Here is a 20,317-nt window from a genome sequence, read left to right as displayed (position 1 = left end):
AATCACTGTAATCACATTTTCAAGTAATATGCCAAACACTAGTTACAGTTGAAGTCGGAAGTTTAGATACACCGTAGCCAAATACATTTAAACTCAGTTTTTCACAATTCCTGACAATTTATCCTAGTAAAACTTCCCTGTCTTAGGTCAATTGGGATCACCACTTTATTTTAAGAATGTGAAATGTCAGAATAATTTCAGCTTTTATTTCTTTCACCACATTCCCAGTGGGTCAAAAGTTTACACACACTCAATTAGTATTGCGTAGCATTGCCTTTAAATTGTTTAACTTGGTTCAAATGTTTCCGGTAGCCTTCCACAAGCTTCCCACAATAAGTTGGGTAAATTTTTGCCCATTCCACGTGACAGAGCTGGTGTAACTGAGTCAGGTTTGTAGGCCTCCTTGCTCGCACACGCTTTTTCAGCTCTTCCCCCAAATGTTCTATAGGATTGAGGTCAGTGCTTTGTGATGGCCAATCCAATATCTAGACTTTGTTGTCCTTAAGCCATTTTGTCACAACTTTGGAAGTATGCTTGGGGTCATTTCGATATACTTTAACTTACTGACTGATGTCTTGAGATGTTGCTTCATTATATCTATCCACATAATTTTCCTTCCAGTCCCTCCTGCAGCAAAGCACACCACAACATGATGGTGCCAGCCGCCGTGCTCACGATTTGGATGGTGTTCTTTGGCTTGCAAGCCTCCCCCTTTTTCCTCCAAAAATAATGATGGTCATTATGGCCAAACAGTTCTATTTTTGTTTCATCAGACTAGAGGACATTTCTCCAAAAAGTACGATCTTAGTCCCCATGTGCAGTTGCAAACGGTAGTCTGGCTTTTTTATAGCGGTTTTGGAGCAGTGGCTTCTTCCTTGCTGAGCGGCCTTTCAGGATATGTCGATATACAGGACTCATTTTACTGTGGATATAGATACTTTTGTACCTGTTTCCTCCAGCATCTTCACAATGTCCTTTGCTGTTGTTCTGGGGTTGATATGCAGTTTTCGCACCAAAGTACATTCATCTCTAGGAGACAGAGCGCGTTTCCTTCCTGAGCGGTATGACGGCTGCGTGGTCCCATGGTCTTTATACTTGAGTACTATTGTTTGTACAGATGAACCTGGTACCTTCAGGCATTTGGAAATTGCTCCCAAGGATTAACCAGACTTGAGGTCTTGGCTGATATCTTTTGATTTTCTCATGATGTCAAGCAAAGAGGCACTGAGTTTGAAAGTAGTCCTTGAAATGCATCCATAGATACACCTCCAATTGACTCAAATCATGTCAATTAGCCTATCGAAGCTTCTAAAGCCATGACATAATTTTCTGGAATTTTCCAAGCTGTTTAAAGGCACAGTCAACTTAGTGTATGTAAACTTCTGACCCAGAGGAATTGTGATACAGTGAATTATAAGTGAAATAATCTGTCTGTAAACAATTTTTGGAAAAATTACTCGTGTCATGCACAAAGTAAATGTCCTAACCGACTATAGTTTGTTAACAAGAAATTTGTGGAGTGGTTGAAAAACAGGTTTTTCAACCACTTCAAATGTATGTAGAATACTTCAAATATATGTAGAATACTATCATAATGTGATCCTGCAGACATTCATTCAGCTTTGATCTAATTAAACAAGCACCAGTCGTCAAAGTAACTTGTTATCTGGGCAGCCGAATGAGTAGAGCAGACCCAGTTCTATAAAATAAATCATATTTTAAGCTATCGGCAGGAGACTTCCAGAGAATTCTAAAACGCAGCCATTTCGTTAAAATGATCATCGGAGCTAACCAATGTTTCTACCCCTGACGCTGGGTTGGGAGTTTTGGAGTTTGGATGGGTGCCCTACCTGACGTTGTCGTGCCGTTGGATGTAGATCTTGTGGAAGATCCTTTCAGGAGGCTTCAGGAAGTCTTCTTTCATCTCCATCGCCACGTTCCTGGGCAACAAACTCATCAGAAGTCGCTCCTGTGTGGGTGGGTGAGAGAGAGAGAGAGAAGGACGGCGTGAGGAGAAGGAAAGAGAGGTATACTTAAAAGTCAATCAGACTTGAGAATATGAGAGGAGAGTGTTGGTGGTGGTGCAGATAAGAAAAGTGAGAGATAAAAGGTGGTGGAACAAACGGAATTGGAAAAAAAAGTGTGAATGAGTCACCAAGTGTGTTTAAAGAAATAATATAAGAGAAATATAGAAGCCTGATTTTACCCTTATGCCTTCTGTTAATGTGTGTTTGTGTGTCTGCATGCTGGTGTGTCCGTGGGAATTTGTATGTGTGTGTGTGTGTGTGCGTATGTGTGTGTTTATACCTGTTTCTCATTCTCATCCTCCATGCGTAGCCTCTCCTCGATGCAGTTGCGTGCCTGTAGGAAAGCCTTCCTCTGTGCTCGCTCAGTCAGGATGCGCACAAACAATCCAGAGAGGTTCACACTGGTAAACAGCACTGTGTTGGCCACCAGCTGCAAGCACAAACACCACAACATTATGCCACTTAGCATACATAACCTCATAATCTTTCATCCAAAGTGACATGGGATCCCTGCGGAAATTGAAGGTGTGGCTTTAGTATTCCTAGTCCCATGCTCTCACACCAACTGAGCGACACTATGCTCTCAAGTTAAAGACGGTCTTAAATACCAAATACATGATGCAACTTTTTTCCAAAATCCTAGGGGAAACACTGGCACATTTATTTTGTGGAACGAGAAGGTCACTTTCGGTCATTCTTCATTATCACAACCGTCAAGACGTCAATCTGACTGTTTTGAATTTTTGGGCATTTTAATAACTTCCTTTCAATAAAAACATTGAACCGACCTGTCTCTGACTTTTCCAAATGATGTGTATTTAACACTCTAGCAGTCCTTTGAGATAAATATCATCAAAGACTAAAACTTTTGGGGCATTTCAACCTCAAAGCACCGTGACGGTTGAAATGACCGTATGCACGTTTAACAGTAGAATAGCCGGCAGTCAAATAAATCAATGTAATAGCCACAATCACAGAGAAATCATTCATATTTAGTTTAGGAAGGTCATATTCAACATGATACAAAAGACAATTTATTTCAAAAGAACAGAATAACATGTTTTGAGTTTTATGTATAGGTACTTACAGTACTTGCCGAGGCTATATGGCTTCGCCATGCCAATGAAATCAACTTGTCAATTTAGCATACATAACACGCTTGTATTCATTTCCCTGCCCAACCACAGTCAACACATATACTGTATTTTACAGTAAGAATATAAAGGGATATAACAGAATACAATTCATCGCTGTTTGCCACCAGCACTCACAAGAGGAGGAGTGGAGCCGTAGTTATACTAGGAAAGAGTTATATTATTACCATATTCTGTGCCATTTTGAGAGTTGTTTGGCAAAACTAGGTGAATTTGGAAAGCTTAGAATCTGCTCTCTCCGATAGGGTATAGGGTATAGCAATCAAAACATCTTGCCTGCATGGATCTCTGCAGGATGATTTGAAAAAAGTGTTTTTTGGTCAGCTCTTTGTCGGTGGATGCCGTCATCAGTCTCAATTTGGCAATTAATACTTTTATCACCCATCAGACCATTATCTATTTAATCTTGTCTTTGGGCTCACATCTATTATTATATGTGTGACATTTGTTTCAATATACTGTAGTTTAGGCACGGTCTGGATGGGCCGTTAGGCTAACTGAACATTAAAAAAAATATTAATTATTTTAGCTATTTATTATGGAATATTTACAAAATTTAAATATTGAAATATCAACAGTCAAAATTCCAGCGCTCCGTGGGTTAAAAAGCCATTATGTTGACATCATCTGAAATATAGACTGACTGATGCGGCGCCGCTGTGGTGAGATGATAAAGGAAGAGGCGGCTGTGCGCTTGTGGCTCTAATTCACACCACTGCTCACTCTGTTTGCTACCAATATGTTGGAGCCTAACTTGCCACTCTGATCTCAAAAGGGACATTGAGACATTTTGGCAATCAAGCCCTTTTTGTACTTACCCAGAGTCAGATGAACACATGGGTACCATTTATGTCTCTGTGTGAAGTTTGAAGGATGTTGAAGGTAGTTTCACTACCGTTAGCAGAATGACTGGCAGACCGGACCCATTCAATCTGGCCCAGGGGATGTTTGAATAAAAAAAATGTAATGTTAATAGGAAATGATTATTTTGGGTTAAAAAATACACTCCAGGCCGCTCTTGAATGTCTACAACGAGATAGAAAGTATGGAGAAATGGGCTCCCAAGTGGCGCAGCGGTCTAAGGCACTGCATTGCAGTGCAAGAGGCGTCACTACAGACCCTGGTTTGATCCCGGGCTGTCTCACAACCGGGCTTGACCAGGAGTCCCATAGGGCGGCACACAATTGGCCCAGCATCGTTATGGTTAGGGTTTAGCCGGTGTGGGCAGTCATTGTAAATAAGAATTTGTTCTTAACTGACTTGCCTGGTTAAATAAAGGTTAAATGATAATGGACATATACGTTTTCAAATTACTGCCATTTTCAAATAAGCTTGTTTTCCCCTTTTTTGTTAAACAATGTAATTGAAAACAAACACTGCATAGCCTCAAAGCATGGTTAAAATTACAATTGTATCTCATGGATGGTCAGTCTTTGCATCCAGAGCTCTGTCTATTAATTTGACAGTGGTTACATTTTCCAGTCCCATTCCTCAGCTATTTACCAAATCAGTGGCCGGGTGCTCCGCTTTGGTATTCGTTGAACTGCTGATTGACCCTTTAATGCATAAAGTGCCAAGTGAAGCTGAGGTAGTAGAAACCACCTGGCCTAAACACATTGCACATTGATGGACTGATGCATAGTATAGACAGAGGAAGAGAAAAGAGATGTACTGCACATTCACAACCATTAATTTGAAGTCAAAAATGAAGTATTTTGCTTTGTCTTGTCAATACACATTTGGAAGCAATCACTCAGGGTGTGTGTGTGTGTGTGTGTGTGTGTGTTTGTGTGTGTGTGTGTGGTGTAAAAGCACAGAGGGGTAAACATAAATGGGCTATGCTTCCAGCTGAGTGTAGGTCAGGTAGGAGAGAACAACAGATAGACAGAGCCTGTGTAAACTGAGTGTTTTCCATGTGGCTGAGCATGACTGGGCCTGGAGATGTGACCTTTAACACCCAAACACAGACACACACACACACATGCACAAGCAAACACACATACACATAGGCTGACATACAGTGTGTCTTCCTCACCAGCAGTAGACCCTGATTGGTGATTCACCACTGGTGTTTACAAGGTCTGCTGTAATACAGTTGAAGTCGGAAATGTACATACACTTAAGGTTGGAATAATTTAAAACTCGTTTTTCAACCACTCCCCAAATTTCTTGTGAACAAACTAAAGTTTTGTCAAGTCGGTTTGGACATTTATTTTGTCCATGACACAAGTAATTTTTCCAACAATTGTTTACAGACAGATTATTTCACTCATAATTCCCTGTGTGACAATTCCAGTGGGTCAGACGTTTACATACACTAAGTTGACTATGCCTTTAGGGTGCATTAAGGCCACACAAAGGGGATGCCACCGTGAAATCCTAGGCATTATCAAGTGCTTGTCAAATTGTGAATGAGTAACTGATGTAGTGTGTACAGCCTGCGCAAAAAAATAACAAAGCAGAGCTCATGCCATTCAAGCTACATTTTTCAAATCATCATTAGAGTCTCATCGTGCAGCCTTAGAATGTTTTAAAAATAACATATAGGCCAACGTTTGTATCACAACTAAAGTTATATTAATAACTCTAAATTAACCATATAAGAGTATCTATTTCTTTGTTAACCTCTCAACACAGAATAGCCGCATGTGTGCACTCCGTCAAATCGTTTGGAGAAAATATCCTGTCTATTTTATTCAGCTTTGTTCAATTGTATTTTTCATACTATAAAATAATTCCACGGAACTTGAAGAAAATCTTGTCTGCTAAATGAACTAGTGTAGCCCACATCAATTTGGCATAGCCAGAGTGTGCTATTCTGTTCTGTTCTTCTGAAATAGACTCAATTTTCTTCATATCATGCTTCTTTAGACCTGTCTAAAAATAAATGATGGATTTATTGTGATGGTGTAGGTTATATTACATGGATTTATTAGACTTCTTAAAATGTAGATGTTCCAAAGGTCAGTATCAGTGGCATGTAGGCTGTCTGTGGAAGCCAGGAGATGCTAAATTGGTTTATTTCATTTTAATTAACGGTCCATTACCGTGAGCCGAAAGTTATTTGCTTGAAAATCACCAGCTGAAGAAATTTCATGACCGCCACAGCCCTACTCACAACCGCAAATCACGTGTAACCATGCCAGCCCAATACCTCCACATCTGGCTTCTGTACTTGCAGGATCATCTGAGGATGGGGAGCGGAGTCCTGAGGAGTATTTCTGTCTGTAATAATGCCCTTTTGTGGGGGAAAAACTAATTCTGATTGGCTGGGCCTGGCTCCCCAGTGAGTGGACCTGGCTCCCAAGTGGGTGGGTTTATGCCCTCCCAGGCCCACCCATGGCTGTGTCCCTGCCCAGTCATGTGAAATACATAGATTAGGGCCCAATGAATTACATTTTCAATTGACTGCTTTCCTTCTATGAACTGTAAATCAGAATAGGTCAATGATAGACTAGTAAGAACAAGCAGCTCATTTAGACAACACAATACAGGCAACAGCATCCAATAAGTGAATTAGTTATACTGTACTGTAGGGTGTGTGATTGTATTTGATGAGGACAAGCTTATATTGTCAACATGAATAGCAAATGGCATAAGCTGGGATCTGACCCGATCCCCAAGGCACAAGAAATCCATGGTCTCATGTCTGCAATGCAGACAACGAGACTCAAATATCAGGATCACACATGATTGGTGTACTGGTGGACTCTTATGACAGAATTTAGCAATGCTGTAGTGGATAATCAGGAGAGGGAACATAATAATGTTATGTCCTTCTCACTCTGACTGAGATTTGGTTATTATTGGTTTGTTTACGCCACACATAGCCTCACTGTGATCCTGAAGGGAAGGGGGCCTATAGGCTTGTTTGGTGGTTGTTGGTTGGTTGAAACACAGGTCCTTTACGGTCATACCACTGAGCTAATCTCCAGGCTTAATGGATTAGCTTTCCCTTCCTAGGCTGTACTCTGCTACCGCTAGCGCTGTCCTTCACACACCGTCCTCCTGACACACGTATAGGCTACACGAGCAAGATATTACATGCCACATGCTAAAGGAAGAAAGCAAATCAGAGCTGATATGACTGAGGGCTAAACCTCTCCATGACAGAGAGAGCGAGCGAGTGAGAGCGAGAGCAAGACCAAGAGAGAGAGAGAGAGAGAGAGAGAGAGAACTTGTTGAGACTGTCAAGACATTTTTGGTATAAAGTTCTTTGGGTTTGCTTGACCTTTTATTAACTGTCTGGTTGTCTAGTATCTGGTTGGGGTCATCAACCACGGCCTGCTTTGGTTCTACATCAAGTACTTTCAGCCTAAATGGACCAGATATTCCCTATGAAACAGAGGCACACTGTACGTGAATCCTGTCTGAGCACTGTCCGTCTGGTCTCTCTGTGTGGCCCTGTTTGTTTTGTTCCACTCTGTTGGCAGTATAGGGTGATATGAGGTTGGGTCATATTATTAGACATTCAGAAAGTATTCAGACCCCTTCCCCTTTTCCACATTTTGTTAAGTTACAGCCTTTTTCTAAAATGGATGAAATAATTGTTTCCCCTCATCAATTTACACACAACACCCCATAATGACAAAGCAAAAACAGATTTTTAGAAATTAAAAAAAAATATATAAAAAAAATACCTTACAGAATTATAAATAATATAATTTTCCATTTTTTGTTGTTGTTGCATACAATATACTGTAGCTTAGTATTTTAATTATGTATTTTATAGGCCTACAGTCATTACTGCTCATATTTTTCAAGGGTGTCAATCATTTAGGCACACACATCACGGACCCAAGTCAAATCAGTCACTCAGGCTATTTTGAAGTAAATGGTGTGAGACAGATACAGCTCTATTGCCTATTTGTATGTCCCTCCCTCCCTCCTACCTCAGTAACATGAGACTATTAGCCTAGAACTGAAGCAATGTCAACACGGAAAGCCTGCTTATACTTTGACTGTCAAGACATGGGCCCGGTTTCCCAAAAGCATATTAAGGCTAAATTCATCGATAGAACCTTCCTTCGTAGGAGAATCGTTAAATCTCCGAGCAGTTCCCCAAAGCCAATGTTATTAACGTTGCTCTTGAAAACACTCGTAATCAAACGCCTGCCCCAGACCACTCGTAGAACAGCCAAGCGCGTCGTTTTTTGCCCTCCTGCGTCACTTTATACACAGAAAGGTCGCTGCTAAACATAGAATCACATGGTTCGTCCGTCTCTCTGTGACCGCCGATAACTTCAGAACAAAGTTGACTACAAATAAAGTTGCCAATGTCTTTGTAATTGATACAAACAAGAAAAGTATAAAAATACACTTCAAACTTAAAACATAGCATAAACAGTAGGCTATAGGTCTATTTCAATCATATTGAAATACATTTCAAGTTCAATCAATTAAGTTATATGTTGATACTTGTAGGTTATTGTCTGTAATTTGTCTCAATATATTATATGATGTCTAGCCTAATATCGGTGATTTATTGCTGGGCACAGATGTCAATTCAACGTCGGTTCAACGTAACTTCATTGAAATGACGTTAAAATAACATTGATTCAATCATTGTGTGCGAGTGGAAATAAGCCGCATCAATATCTGCAGCCGTAGATGGTAATATGAGCTGATCCGTCGTCGGTATTGTGAAATAATGTTAATGATGAGGTACGATTTGATTGGAGAAAGCTAATATGAGAGCAGCTCTCCCTTTCTTTTGATTTTATCAGCAGGATATTGACACATGCTCCACAACGCACTTAGCGACCATTCTCTCCGCGTGGTGTTTTGGGAAAAGCATGTTACATGTTCGGCCATTGTAGGAAAGATGAATCGTTAAAACACTCGTAAACCTAAATTCCAGGCCCTGCTCTCCTGTCTGCAGTTGTGATCACAATCAGCCACACGTCATTGAAGCCCGTGTTTAGATTGAACTACTGAGCACCTCTCCGCACGTTATCGCACACGGCTTTGCACTTTCTACTATAGCATACATCCAGCACGCTCTCCTTATAAAAAAAACAGCATGCCTTGAGTTCACTGATGTTTCTATTCTACATAAATCTAGGGCATTACAGATACAAAACCGAAACATATTTCATTGTAGAATGTTCTCTTTGTATGTCTTTCAAAATCAAAGCAGGCGGACAAGCAGTGCTCAGACATTGTATGAATCGCGCGCAAATCGGTGACCCCCGCCGGTCGCTGTCCACTTGATGGTGCTGAACTTCATATTGACAGGCTCATTCTTCCTCTCGCGTTTCCCTTATCTGTTCTAGATTAAAGCCCCATTATCCATGCTTCGAATAGCCTAGCCTGGTGGTTAACTATGTATAGCCTACTTACCGTTCTCCATAATTTCTGCGTCTCAACTGTCACGGAGGTGGCTGTCACAATTATATGAGAGATGGCAATCATTATTCCAAACATCACTGCTAACAGAGTCCGCACCGGCAGGAGCGAGTAGGCAACGAATGTAACCAGCATGAGCTGCCACATGCCTTGCTCCGGGTTGGTCGGGGGCTCCAGCCCCACCGCGCCGAGGGAGAAGGGACAGCAGAGGAACGAGAAGGTGAAGCCGAAGAGCAAGGTCAGGTTGACGATCTGCTGGAGCTGGGTCACCTGAAGGTACTTGACGTTGGTGACAATGAAGAGGGACACGAAGACGATACAGTGTACCGGATGGGACCCCTTGGAGATGGTCAGATTGGGGCCGGACAGCAACTCCACCACCGCCAGCGTCGATGCCATGACGATGAGCACCGCCAGGGCTTTGAGAGTGGACGTCTGCTCCAGCTTTAGATTGTAGTTCTGGAACAGAGACTCCAGCTCCTTGCAGTCGAACTCATCCTCGCATGCGATGGTAGTCAGAGGAACGCCTGGTGGACAATGGCTTTTCTTCCGCCGGGTTTTGACTTTCTGAAACGGAATTTCCTCCATGTCAGGGCCATTCATAAACTAGACACTGGACCACACAGCGCGCTACAGACCGACGCCGGGAAACAATCAAGCACGCAGCAGTCTAGAGAGGAGAGCGTCCCGGATCACTAAGGCTGGAGGACTGGCCTGCCACTGTAATCTCCTGACGCGCGACATGCACTATCCACAGGTTGAAATCCGTTGTTCGTCGAGATCAGTCACCAAGGAAACGTGCAAGCATGTTCGCCCCTTGAGCAAGACTCCAAAAAGTATTTTTCGTTTCACTTGGGCAAGGACAACATCATGGAAACAGAGTCCCGCACACGACGGTCGAGTTCTGAATCTAACAGCTTTTCGCAAGGCTCAGATTGGATCACGCATGCGCATTATGAGGTGGAGATAAGACACGTCTCAGTAACTCAACAGACAACAAGAGAAAACAGACTTGAGATGTATGGAGGACCAAACCTGCCAAAATTAGAAATACATAAATGCACATATAAATGGAAAAATAAATGAATAAATCCACACATAATTAAATAAATTAGCAAGTTAACAGAAAAATTAGACTAAAATGTATTAATTCTCTACATATCTACATGTATTTAATTATTTATCTATGTATTATCTAAACATTCTAACTTTAATTCATATATATATATATATATATATATATATATATATATATATACACATATATATATACACACACACACACATACACATATATACCAAATTGGGCCCAATTAGCCATTTTCCCTCCCTGGTGTCATGTGACTTGTTAGTGTTACAAGGTCTCAGGTGTGAATGGGGAGCAGGTGTGTTAAATTTGGTGTCATCGCTCTCACACTCCCTCATACTGACTGGTCACTGAAAGTTCAACATGGCATGGCAAAGAATTCTCTGAGGATCTGAAAAAAATAATTGTTGCTCTTCATAAAGATGGCCTGGGCTATAAGAAGATTGCCAAGACCCTGAAACTGAGCTGCAGCACGGTGGCCAAGACCATACAGCGGTTTAACTGGACCGGTTCCACTCAGAACAGGCCTCGCCATGGTCGACCAAATAAGTTGAGTGTACGTGCTCAGCGTCATATCCAGAGGTTGTCTTTGGGAAATAGATGTATGAGTGCTGCCAGCATTGCTGCAGAGTTTGAAGGGGTGGGGGGTCAGCCTGTCAGTGCTCAGACCATACGCCGTACACTGCATCAAATTGGTCTGCATGGCTGTCGTCCCACAAGGAAGCCTCTTCTAAAGATGATGCACAAGAAAGCCCGCAAACAGTTTGCTGAAGACAAGCAGACTAAGGACATGGATTACTGGAACCATGTCCTGTGGTCTGATGAGACCAAGATAAACTTATTTGGTTCAGATGTTGTCAAGCGTGTGTGGAGGCAACCAGGTGACAAGTGTGTCTTGCCTACAGTCAAGCATGGTGGTGTGAGTGTCATGGTCTGGGGCTGCATGAGTGCTGCCTGCACTGGGGAGCTACAGTTCATTGAGGGAACCATGAATGCCCACATGTACTGTGACATACTGAAGCAGAGCATGATCCCCTCCCTTCGGAGACTGGGCCGCAGGGCAGTATTCCAACATGATAACGACCCCAAACACACCTCCAAGACGACCACTGCCTTGCTAAAGAAGCTGAGGGTAAAGGTGATGGACTGGCCAAGCATGTCTCCAGACCTAAACCCTATTGAGCATCTGTGGGGCATCCTCAAACGGAAGGTGGGGGAGTGCAAGGTCTCTAACATCCACCAGTGGAAGAGGACTCCAGTGGCAACCTGTGAAGCTCTGGTGAACTCCATGCCCAAGAGGGTTATGCCAGTGGTGGAAAATGATGGTGGCCACACAAAATATTGACACTTTGGGCCCAATTTGGACATTTTCACTTAGTGGTGTACTCACTTTTGTTGCCAGCAGTTTAGACATTAATGGCTGTGTGTTGAGTTATTTTGAGGGGGCAGTGAATTTACACTGTTATACAAGCTGTACACTCACTACTTTACATTGTAGCAAAGTGTAATTTCTTCAGTGTTGTCACATGAAAAGATATACTCAAATATTTACAAAAATGTGAGGGGTGTACTCACTTTTGTGATATACTGTATACATATATATACATATATACATACACATACACTACCGGTCAAAGATTTAGAACACCTACTCATTCAAGGGTTTTTCTTTATTTTTACTATTTCTACATTGTAGAATAATAGTGAAGACATCAACACTATGAAATAACACATGGAAACATGTAGTACATTTATTTTATTTTTGAGATTCTTCAAATAGCCACCCATTGCCTTGATGACAGCTTTGCACACTCTTGGCATTCTCTCAACCAGCGTCACCTGGAATGTTTTTACAACATTCTTGAAGGACTTCCCACATATGCTGAGCACTTGTTGGCTACCTTTCCTTCACTCTGCGGTCCAACTCATCCCAAACCATCTCAATTTGGTTGAGGTTGAGGTATTTTGGAGGCCAGGTAATCTGATGCAGCACTGCATCACTCTGCTTCTTGGTAAAATAGCCCTTACACAGCCTGGAAGTGTGTTGGGTCATTGTCCTGTTGAAAAACAAATGACAGTCCCACTAAGCCCAAAACAGATGGGTTGACGTATCGCTGCAGAATGTTGTGGTAGCCATGCTGGTTAAGTGTGCCTTGAATTCTAAATAAATCACAGACAGTGTCACCAGCAAAGTACCCCACCCATAACACCTCCTCCATGCTTAATGGTGGGAAAAACACATACAGAGATCATCCGTTCACCGCATCACACAAAGACGTGGCGGTTGGAACCCAAAATCTTCAATTTGGACTCCAAACCAAAGGACACATTTCCACAGGTCTAATGTCCGTTGCTTGTGTTTCTTGGCCCAAGCACGTCTCTTCTTATTATTGGTGTCCTTTAGTAGTGGTTTCTTTGCAGCAGTTTGGCCTGATTAACACAGTCTCTGTTGAGATGTCTCTGTTACTTGAACTGTGTGAAGCATTTATTTGGGCTGCAATTTCTGAGGCTGGTAACTCTAATGAACTTACCCTCTGCAGCAGAGGTAACTCTGAATCTTCCATTCCTGTGGTGGTCCTCCTGAGATCCAGAATCATCATAGCGCTCAATGGTTTTTGCAACACCACTTGAAGAAATGTTCAAAGTTCTTGAAATATTCCATATCGACTGATGTTCATGTCTTAAAGTAAGTTTGGAATGTCATTTCTCTTTGCTTATTTGAGCTGTTATTGCTATAATATGGACTTTTAAGAAGCACACCTGTTAATTGAAATGCATTCCAGATGACTACCTCATGAAGATGGGGAGAGAATGCCAAGCTGTCATCAAGGCAAAGGGTGGCTTTTGAAGAATCTCAAATGTAAAATATATTTTGATTTGTTTAGCACTTTTTTTGGTTACTACATGATTCCATGTGTTATTTCACATCTTCCCTATTATTCTACAATGTAGAGATCTTTTAAAACGTAAAGAAAAACCCTTGAATGAGTAGGTGTTCTAAAACCGTTGACTGGTAGTGTATGTATATGTATAATTTATTTCTGTATTTCTTCCTCTAATATGATAATGAGGGGGTGTCAATCAAACATCTGTAGGTGGTATCAAACACACCATTGTGCAATGTCAGCATTGCTCGGTGAAGCTAGCTACGATAACAATTAGCCACACCTTCAAAATAAAAGTCTCGCAGCGAATTTTTTTCTTTTCTTATAATATATATTTATTTTACATTTAACTAATCAAGTCATTTAAGAACAAATTGTTATTTACAATGACGACCTACACCGGCAAAACCCAGACGACGCTGGGCACATTGTGTGCCGCCCTATGGGACTTCCAATCACAGCCGGTTGTGATACAGCCTGGATTCAAACCAGGGTGTCTGTAGTGACGCCTCTAGCACTGAGACGCGGTGCCTTAGACCGCTGCGCCACTCGGGAGCCCTTTGTTTGCATTGTACATCCTTGCCTGTGGATCTTGAGTCCATGAAATGTGCTGCAATAGCGCAGTGGTGCAGCGCTCTCACTCACTTTTTTTAAATTAGAAAATACACAGTGCTGGAAAAAATATTTCTGGGAAGCAAAAATTCTATCAAAACGTTCGATTGACAAACTAACTAAAAATCTAGGCTATAGGTAGGTAAATTGAGATTTCTTCCCTTTCCTCTCTCTCTGGCGGTGGTGTGAATGATGAATAACTATTGGCGTGTGTGCAGAGGCCCGTCTGTCAGAGGCTTGACCACTTGGAGCTGGCCAAATCTGACATAACAGTCACAGACAGAAAACTCTACCAGAGGTTTCTAAAACAGCTGTCCTCAAAACAGTTAGTTCAGGAATTGGGGCTCATGTCGGCCTAAATCACACTTGAACTCGCCCTAGTGTCTGATTGCTTAGCTTACAGAAACGCAGGCAAACTGATCCAACGCATGAACCTTATCACTTCAAAGAGATCTAGGAACCAAATTCTCAGTGTTTCTACCTTGATGTTCATAAAACTCCACATGATCCCTCTGTTGTCTACCCATAATAGTCCTAATCATCACTTATTATTACAAATAGAAGAGTATCACTCCTCACAATGGTGCTCATTTAGTAAAGTTAGATCAAAGCGGAATCAATGTCTTGAAAGATCACATAATGATTCATTAGTATATTACATATAATTGTATAAAGGCTAATGTTGCATAGCAGTCCTATAATACATTATATCACGCCAAAAACACCTCCTCAGTTATTTCTTATCTGAAGCTTGTTAAGACACTAACATCTTACAGACGATAGGCAATTAAGGTCACAGTTATGAAAACTTAGGACACCAAAGAGGCCTTTCTACTGACTCTGAAAAACACCAAAAGAAAGATGCCCAGGGTCCCTGCTCAACTGCGTGAATGTGCCTTAGGCATGCTGCAAGGAGGCATGAGGACTGCAGATGTGGCCAGGGAAATAAATTGCAATGTCCGTACTGTGAGATACCTAAGACAGCGCTACAGTGAGACAAGATGGACAGCAGTGGTAGACTACATGTAACAACACCTGCACAGGATTGGTACATCTGAACATCACACCTGCGGGACAGGTACAGGATGGCAACAACAACTGCCTGAGTAACACCAGGAATGCACAATCCCTCCATCAGTGCTCAGGCTGTCCGCAATAGGCTGAGAGAGGCTGGACTGTGGGCTTGTAGGCCTGTAGACCAGACATCACCGGCAACAACGTCGCCTATGGGCGCAAACCCACCGTCGCTGCACCAGACAGTACTGGCAAAAAGTGCTCTTCACTGATGAGTCGCGGTTTTGTCGCACCCGGGGGTGATGGTCGGATTTGCGTTTATCGTCGCAGGAATGAGCGTTACACCGAGGCCTGTACTCTGCAGTGGGATCAATTTGGAGGTGGAGGGTCCGTCATGGTCTGGGGCTGTGTGTCACAGCAGCATTGGACTGAGCTTGTTGTCATTGCAGGCAAATCAATGCTGTGCATTACAGGGAAGACACCCTCCTCTCTCATGTGGTATCCTTCCTGCAGGCTCATCCTGACATGACCCTCCAGCATGACAATGCCACCAGCCATACTGCTCATTCTGTGCGTGATTACCTGCAAGACAGGAATGTCAGTGTTCTGCCATGGCCAGCGAAGAGCCCTGATCTCAATCCCATTGAGCACGTCTGGGACCTGTTGGATCGGAGGGTGAGGGCTAGGGCCATTCCCCCCAGAAATGACCGGGAACCTGCAGGTGCTTTGGTGGAAGAGTGGGGTAACATCTCACAGGAAAATAGGCAAATCTGTTGCAGTCCATGAGGAGATGCACTGCAGTTGGTGGCCACTTAATACTGACTGTTACTTTTGATTTTGACCCCCCCATTCCCCCTTTGTTCAGGGACACATTATTCCATTTCTGTCAGTCACATATCTGTGGAACTTGTTCACTTTATGTCTCAATTGTTGAGTCTTGTTATGTTCATACACATATTTACATGTTAAGTTTGCTGGAAGTAAACACAGTTGATAGTGAGAGGACAATTCTTTTTTTGCATTTCCAAATATCAATAACACTAACAAAAGGGTTGAATTGTTCAACATGTGCAGTAGATGTTAACATGGCTTTGGTGATGAAAGGTACATAATGTATTTGGTATCAGGCCACTGCATGCTGTGACATGGGCCCGGATGGTGACACATCTTCAGGGGTGGCAGGTAGCCTAGTGGTTAGAGCATAGGGCCAGTAACCAAAAAGGGTGCTAGATCTAATCCCAGAGCTGCCAATGTAAAAATATGTCGTTCTGCCCCTGAACAAGGCAGTTAACCCACTGTTCATTGAAATTAAGAATTTGTTCTTAACTGACTTGCCTAGTAAAATAAAGATTTAAAAAATTGTGTCCTTCAGTGGTACCAAAAGCAGTTACACCAGCTCTGTCAGGAGGAATGGGCCAAAATTCACCCAACTTATTGTGTGAAGGCTATCTGAAATGTTTCGCACAAGTTAAACAATTTAAAGGCAATGCTACTAAATACTAATTGAGTGTTACTTATTTTCCACTATAATTTGCAAATAAATTCATTAAAAATCCTACAATGTGATTTTCTGGATTTCTTTTTCTTCTCATTTTGTCTGTCATAGTTGGAGTGTACCTATGATGAAAATTACAGGCCTCTCTCATCTTTTTAAGTGGGAGAACTTGCACAATTGGTGGCTGACTAAATACTTTTTTGCCCCACTGTAATTGTCCTCCCTCATGATGCCATCTATTTTGTGAAGTGCACCAGTCCCTCCTGCAGCAAAGCACCCCCACAACATGATGCTGCCACCCCCACAACATGATGCTGCCACCCCCATGCTTCACGGTTGGGATGGTGTTCTTCGGCTTGCAAGCCTCAGCCTTTTTCCTCCAAATATAACGATGGTCATTATTGTCAAACAGTTCTATTTTTGTTTCATCAGACCAGAGGATTTTTCTCCAAAAAGTACGATCTTTGTCCCCATGTGCAGTTGCAAACCGTAGTCTGGCTTTTTTATGGAGGTTTTGGAGCAGTAGCTTCTTACTTGCTGAGCGGCCTTTCAGGTTATGTTTATATAGAACTCGTTTTACTGTGGATATCGATACTTTTGTACCTGTTTTCTCCAACATCTTCACATGGTCCTTTGTTGTTGTTCTGGGATTGATTTGCACTTTTGCACAAAAGTACGTTCATCTCTAGGAGACAGAACGCGTCTCCTTCCTGAGCGATATGAAGGCTGCGTGGTCCCATGGTGTTTGCACTTGCGTACTATTGTTTGTAGAGATGAAGGTGGTACCTTCAGGCATTTGGAAATTGGTCCCAAGGGTGAACCAGACTTGTGGAGGTCTACAATATTTTGTCTGAGGTCTTGTCTGATTTCTTTTGATTTTCCTATGATTCAAGCAAAGAGGCACTGAGTTTGAAGGTAGGCCTTGAAATACATCCACAGGTACACCTCTAATTGACTCAAATTATGTCAATTAGCCTATCAGAAGCTTCTAAAGCCTGGAATTTTCCCAGCTGTTTAAAGGCACAGTCAACTTAGTGTATGTAAACGTCTGACCCACTGGAATTGTGATACAGTGAATTATTAGTGACATAATCTGAATGTAAACAATTGTTGGAGAAATTACTGTGTCATGCACAAAGTAGATGTCCTAACCGACTAGTCAAAACTATAGTTTGTAAACAAGAAATTGTGAAGTGGTTCAAAAACTAGTTTTAATGACTCCAACCTAAGTGTATGTAAACTTCCGACTTCAACTGTATATGTTTTAGTTGACACCTCTGTGATGTGTCTGGTTTACATGAATATACAAATATTCACCCTGGACATAATACACATTTGTAGTCCTTTTTAGTCATGAGCTCTAAGGGATGTCTTTGTGTTTAAGTTACCACAGAAGTTAGTAAAAGTTATTGTGAAGAACAATGTGACATACATGCCATGAAAAAGTTATTGTTTTGTAATCTAATAATTAAAAAAAAAGTTGTTTATACAACATTGTATTGCATTTGGTAATTCCCAAAATGTAGCCTTTGAAAGCCTTGATAGTTGCATCCTACTTCAGGGAACTGTCTGCAGACAGCTGACGACAGGATGGCAGATTTTTTGATGTGCTGCTCTAAAGTTCTGTAGCCTAGCAGACTCACCTGGGGATAGAGTGATGGACATGTTCGTTTTGATAAAAGTCTGGGAGACTTTTACAGGGAGGAGAGAGCATCAGTTTTGGAGCGAATACAATAAATCCAATCCAACCAGTGACCCTTGTTAATATACGATGTTGTCACACAGTCAGACTGCCATAGAGAAGGAGGCTTACATAGACAATCAAGTATACTATTTTGAGTGTAGCTTACATCTCTGTGCTCTGGAGTGATCGCAGGTAGTCGGTCAGATGGTTCTGGAATACCATTCGGTCTCTGTAGCACCTGGAGATAGACGGAGAGAGTTGGTGAGCGTGCTAGAAAGAGAGCCCTAACCTCCTACTGGCCCAGGGCCTAGTATCATGCAATATAAAGGAAAACAAACATTTCATGACTTGGAGTGTTGGAGTGTTCCGTGTTCCTGCTGGTAGCAAGCCTCAGCCTGGATGCAGAGAAAAGTCCTGACTTGTAGTATGGTTGCATATCTATCTCTACCAGGATCTAAGAGATCAGATGATAAACGTGCAGATATTAACAAAAGTACATGTATTTCAGTAGAGGCTCCTCAGAGGAGGAAGGGGAGGTCCATCGTCCTCAGTGAATTTCATAAAAATAAAAAGTGAAAAATAAAAAGTTATCCTTTTTTAGATAAAACTATATTAAATATATTAACGTCATCAAATAATTGATTAAAACACACTATTTTGCAAAGAAGGTCTACAGAAGCCTCAACTGCACTCTGTAGGGTAGCACCATGGTGTAGCTGGAGGACAGCTAGTTTCAGTCCTCCTCAGGGTACATTGATTTCAATACAAAACCTAGGAGGCTCATGGTTCTCACCCCCTTCCATAGACTTACACAATAATTATGACAACATCGGGAGGACGTCCTCCAATTTATCAGAATAGTTGGTGAGTAGTTGACTCAAAGAGAGAGAAAGACAATAGCTTAACAGTGTTGAACAAATTAATTTCTTCAAAAATGAAGAAGAAGGAATGGAGAGAGAGCTAGCTATATTTTGTTGTATTTTTTCCCCACTTAGCTAGTGAATGCAGCTAGTTAGTTTAGCCTACTGAAACACACGTCTCAACAGAGAGTGATGCTATGTCAGCTAGCTGGCTATGCCTATCCAACACTGAAACTCTTCTAAGTCAAAGTAAGCTTTTGGTTTTATTAATTTATTGCCACCGGGGCCTACCAGTGTAATTGCTGTTGACTGTACACTGTACTGCATGATTGTAGTGGGTTTACTAACAATGTTGACGTTAATACGGTGACAACGATGTAGGTTGTGTGTAGCGGTTAGCGGTTATGATAGGAAGGTTTGGCTTGGAAAGGTTTTTTGCTAGTTCACATACAGATTATGTGTTGTCACTAAAGTCCACAAGCAAAGGTAAAAGGTGAGAGAAGGAAAGTGTAGATGCGAGAACGAATTAAACAATGATCAAAGGGATCATGCTGTTTATATGTGGCTGCTATGAAAGTGTGCGTGTGATCAGGGGTGTATTCATTCCGCTGATTCTGTTGAAAAATGTTTCTTAAACGGAAGCAAATAGAATAAAATGGGGATAAACATAAATTAAATTGTCCAATAGAAACTCTCGCTTGCAACTGTTGGACTAATGATTACGCCCTAGATCAGCTAGATGCAGGCAAGAGTGTGCAAGGCGGTATTGAATGTGTCAATGTCAGTCATTTCTCTCGACCTGTGCGCCTACGTTGTAAACTTTCATTCAAAGGCTAGGTTGAAGCAACCTCAAGATGGGTATAGGGAAATGTGTTTCTTGTAGTAGCCAAAACCTATTGATGTTACATTGAGCTGGGTGAATGGAATATGAATGGCAGTCATCCAATATGCTGTAATAGAACTAAGGCCATGCTCATATTTTATATTCGGCTTCCCTCATCTTAATTAAATGGCACCGACCACCACTGCTGTATTTAGCGTTCATGAATCAGTTGGCCTACTTCACATTCAAGTCCACAAAGGACAACAACAGAGCTGATTAAAAGTGTGCATGCCATTTGTTGATAAGGACTATGACAAATGACATGGCA

The 20,317-nt window shown here is 41.8% G+C and overlaps 1 protein-coding gene across 1 annotated transcript in view; it reads right to left on the bottom strand.

Moving 5' to 3' along the window:
• The window catches only part of LOC110508629 (adenylate cyclase type 1), a 60,398-nt gene extending 49,746 nt beyond the window's left edge, over nucleotides 1-10,652 (bottom strand). The window contains exons 1-3 of the mRNA XM_021589285.3: nucleotides 9,524-10,652; nucleotides 2,308-2,457; nucleotides 1,851-1,969 (exon numbers count right to left, since the gene is read on the bottom strand). Of these exons, the coding sequence (XP_021444960.3) occupies nucleotides 1,851-1,969; nucleotides 2,308-2,457; nucleotides 9,524-10,132 (878 nt within the window). The 5' untranslated portion in view covers nucleotides 10,133-10,652. The remainder of the gene's footprint in view (nucleotides 1-1,850; nucleotides 1,970-2,307; nucleotides 2,458-9,523) is intronic.
• Between the last annotated feature and the right edge of the window lie 9,665 nt (nucleotides 10,653-20,317).

The sequence above is a fragment of the Oncorhynchus mykiss genome, chromosome 28 (assembly GCF_057628025.1).
Source record: "Oncorhynchus mykiss isolate SJ-2025 chromosome 28, ASM5762802v1, whole genome shotgun sequence".
NCBI lineage: Eukaryota > Metazoa > Chordata > Actinopteri > Salmoniformes > Salmonidae > Oncorhynchus > Oncorhynchus mykiss.
This window is presented reverse-complemented; position numbering and strand designations above follow the sequence as displayed.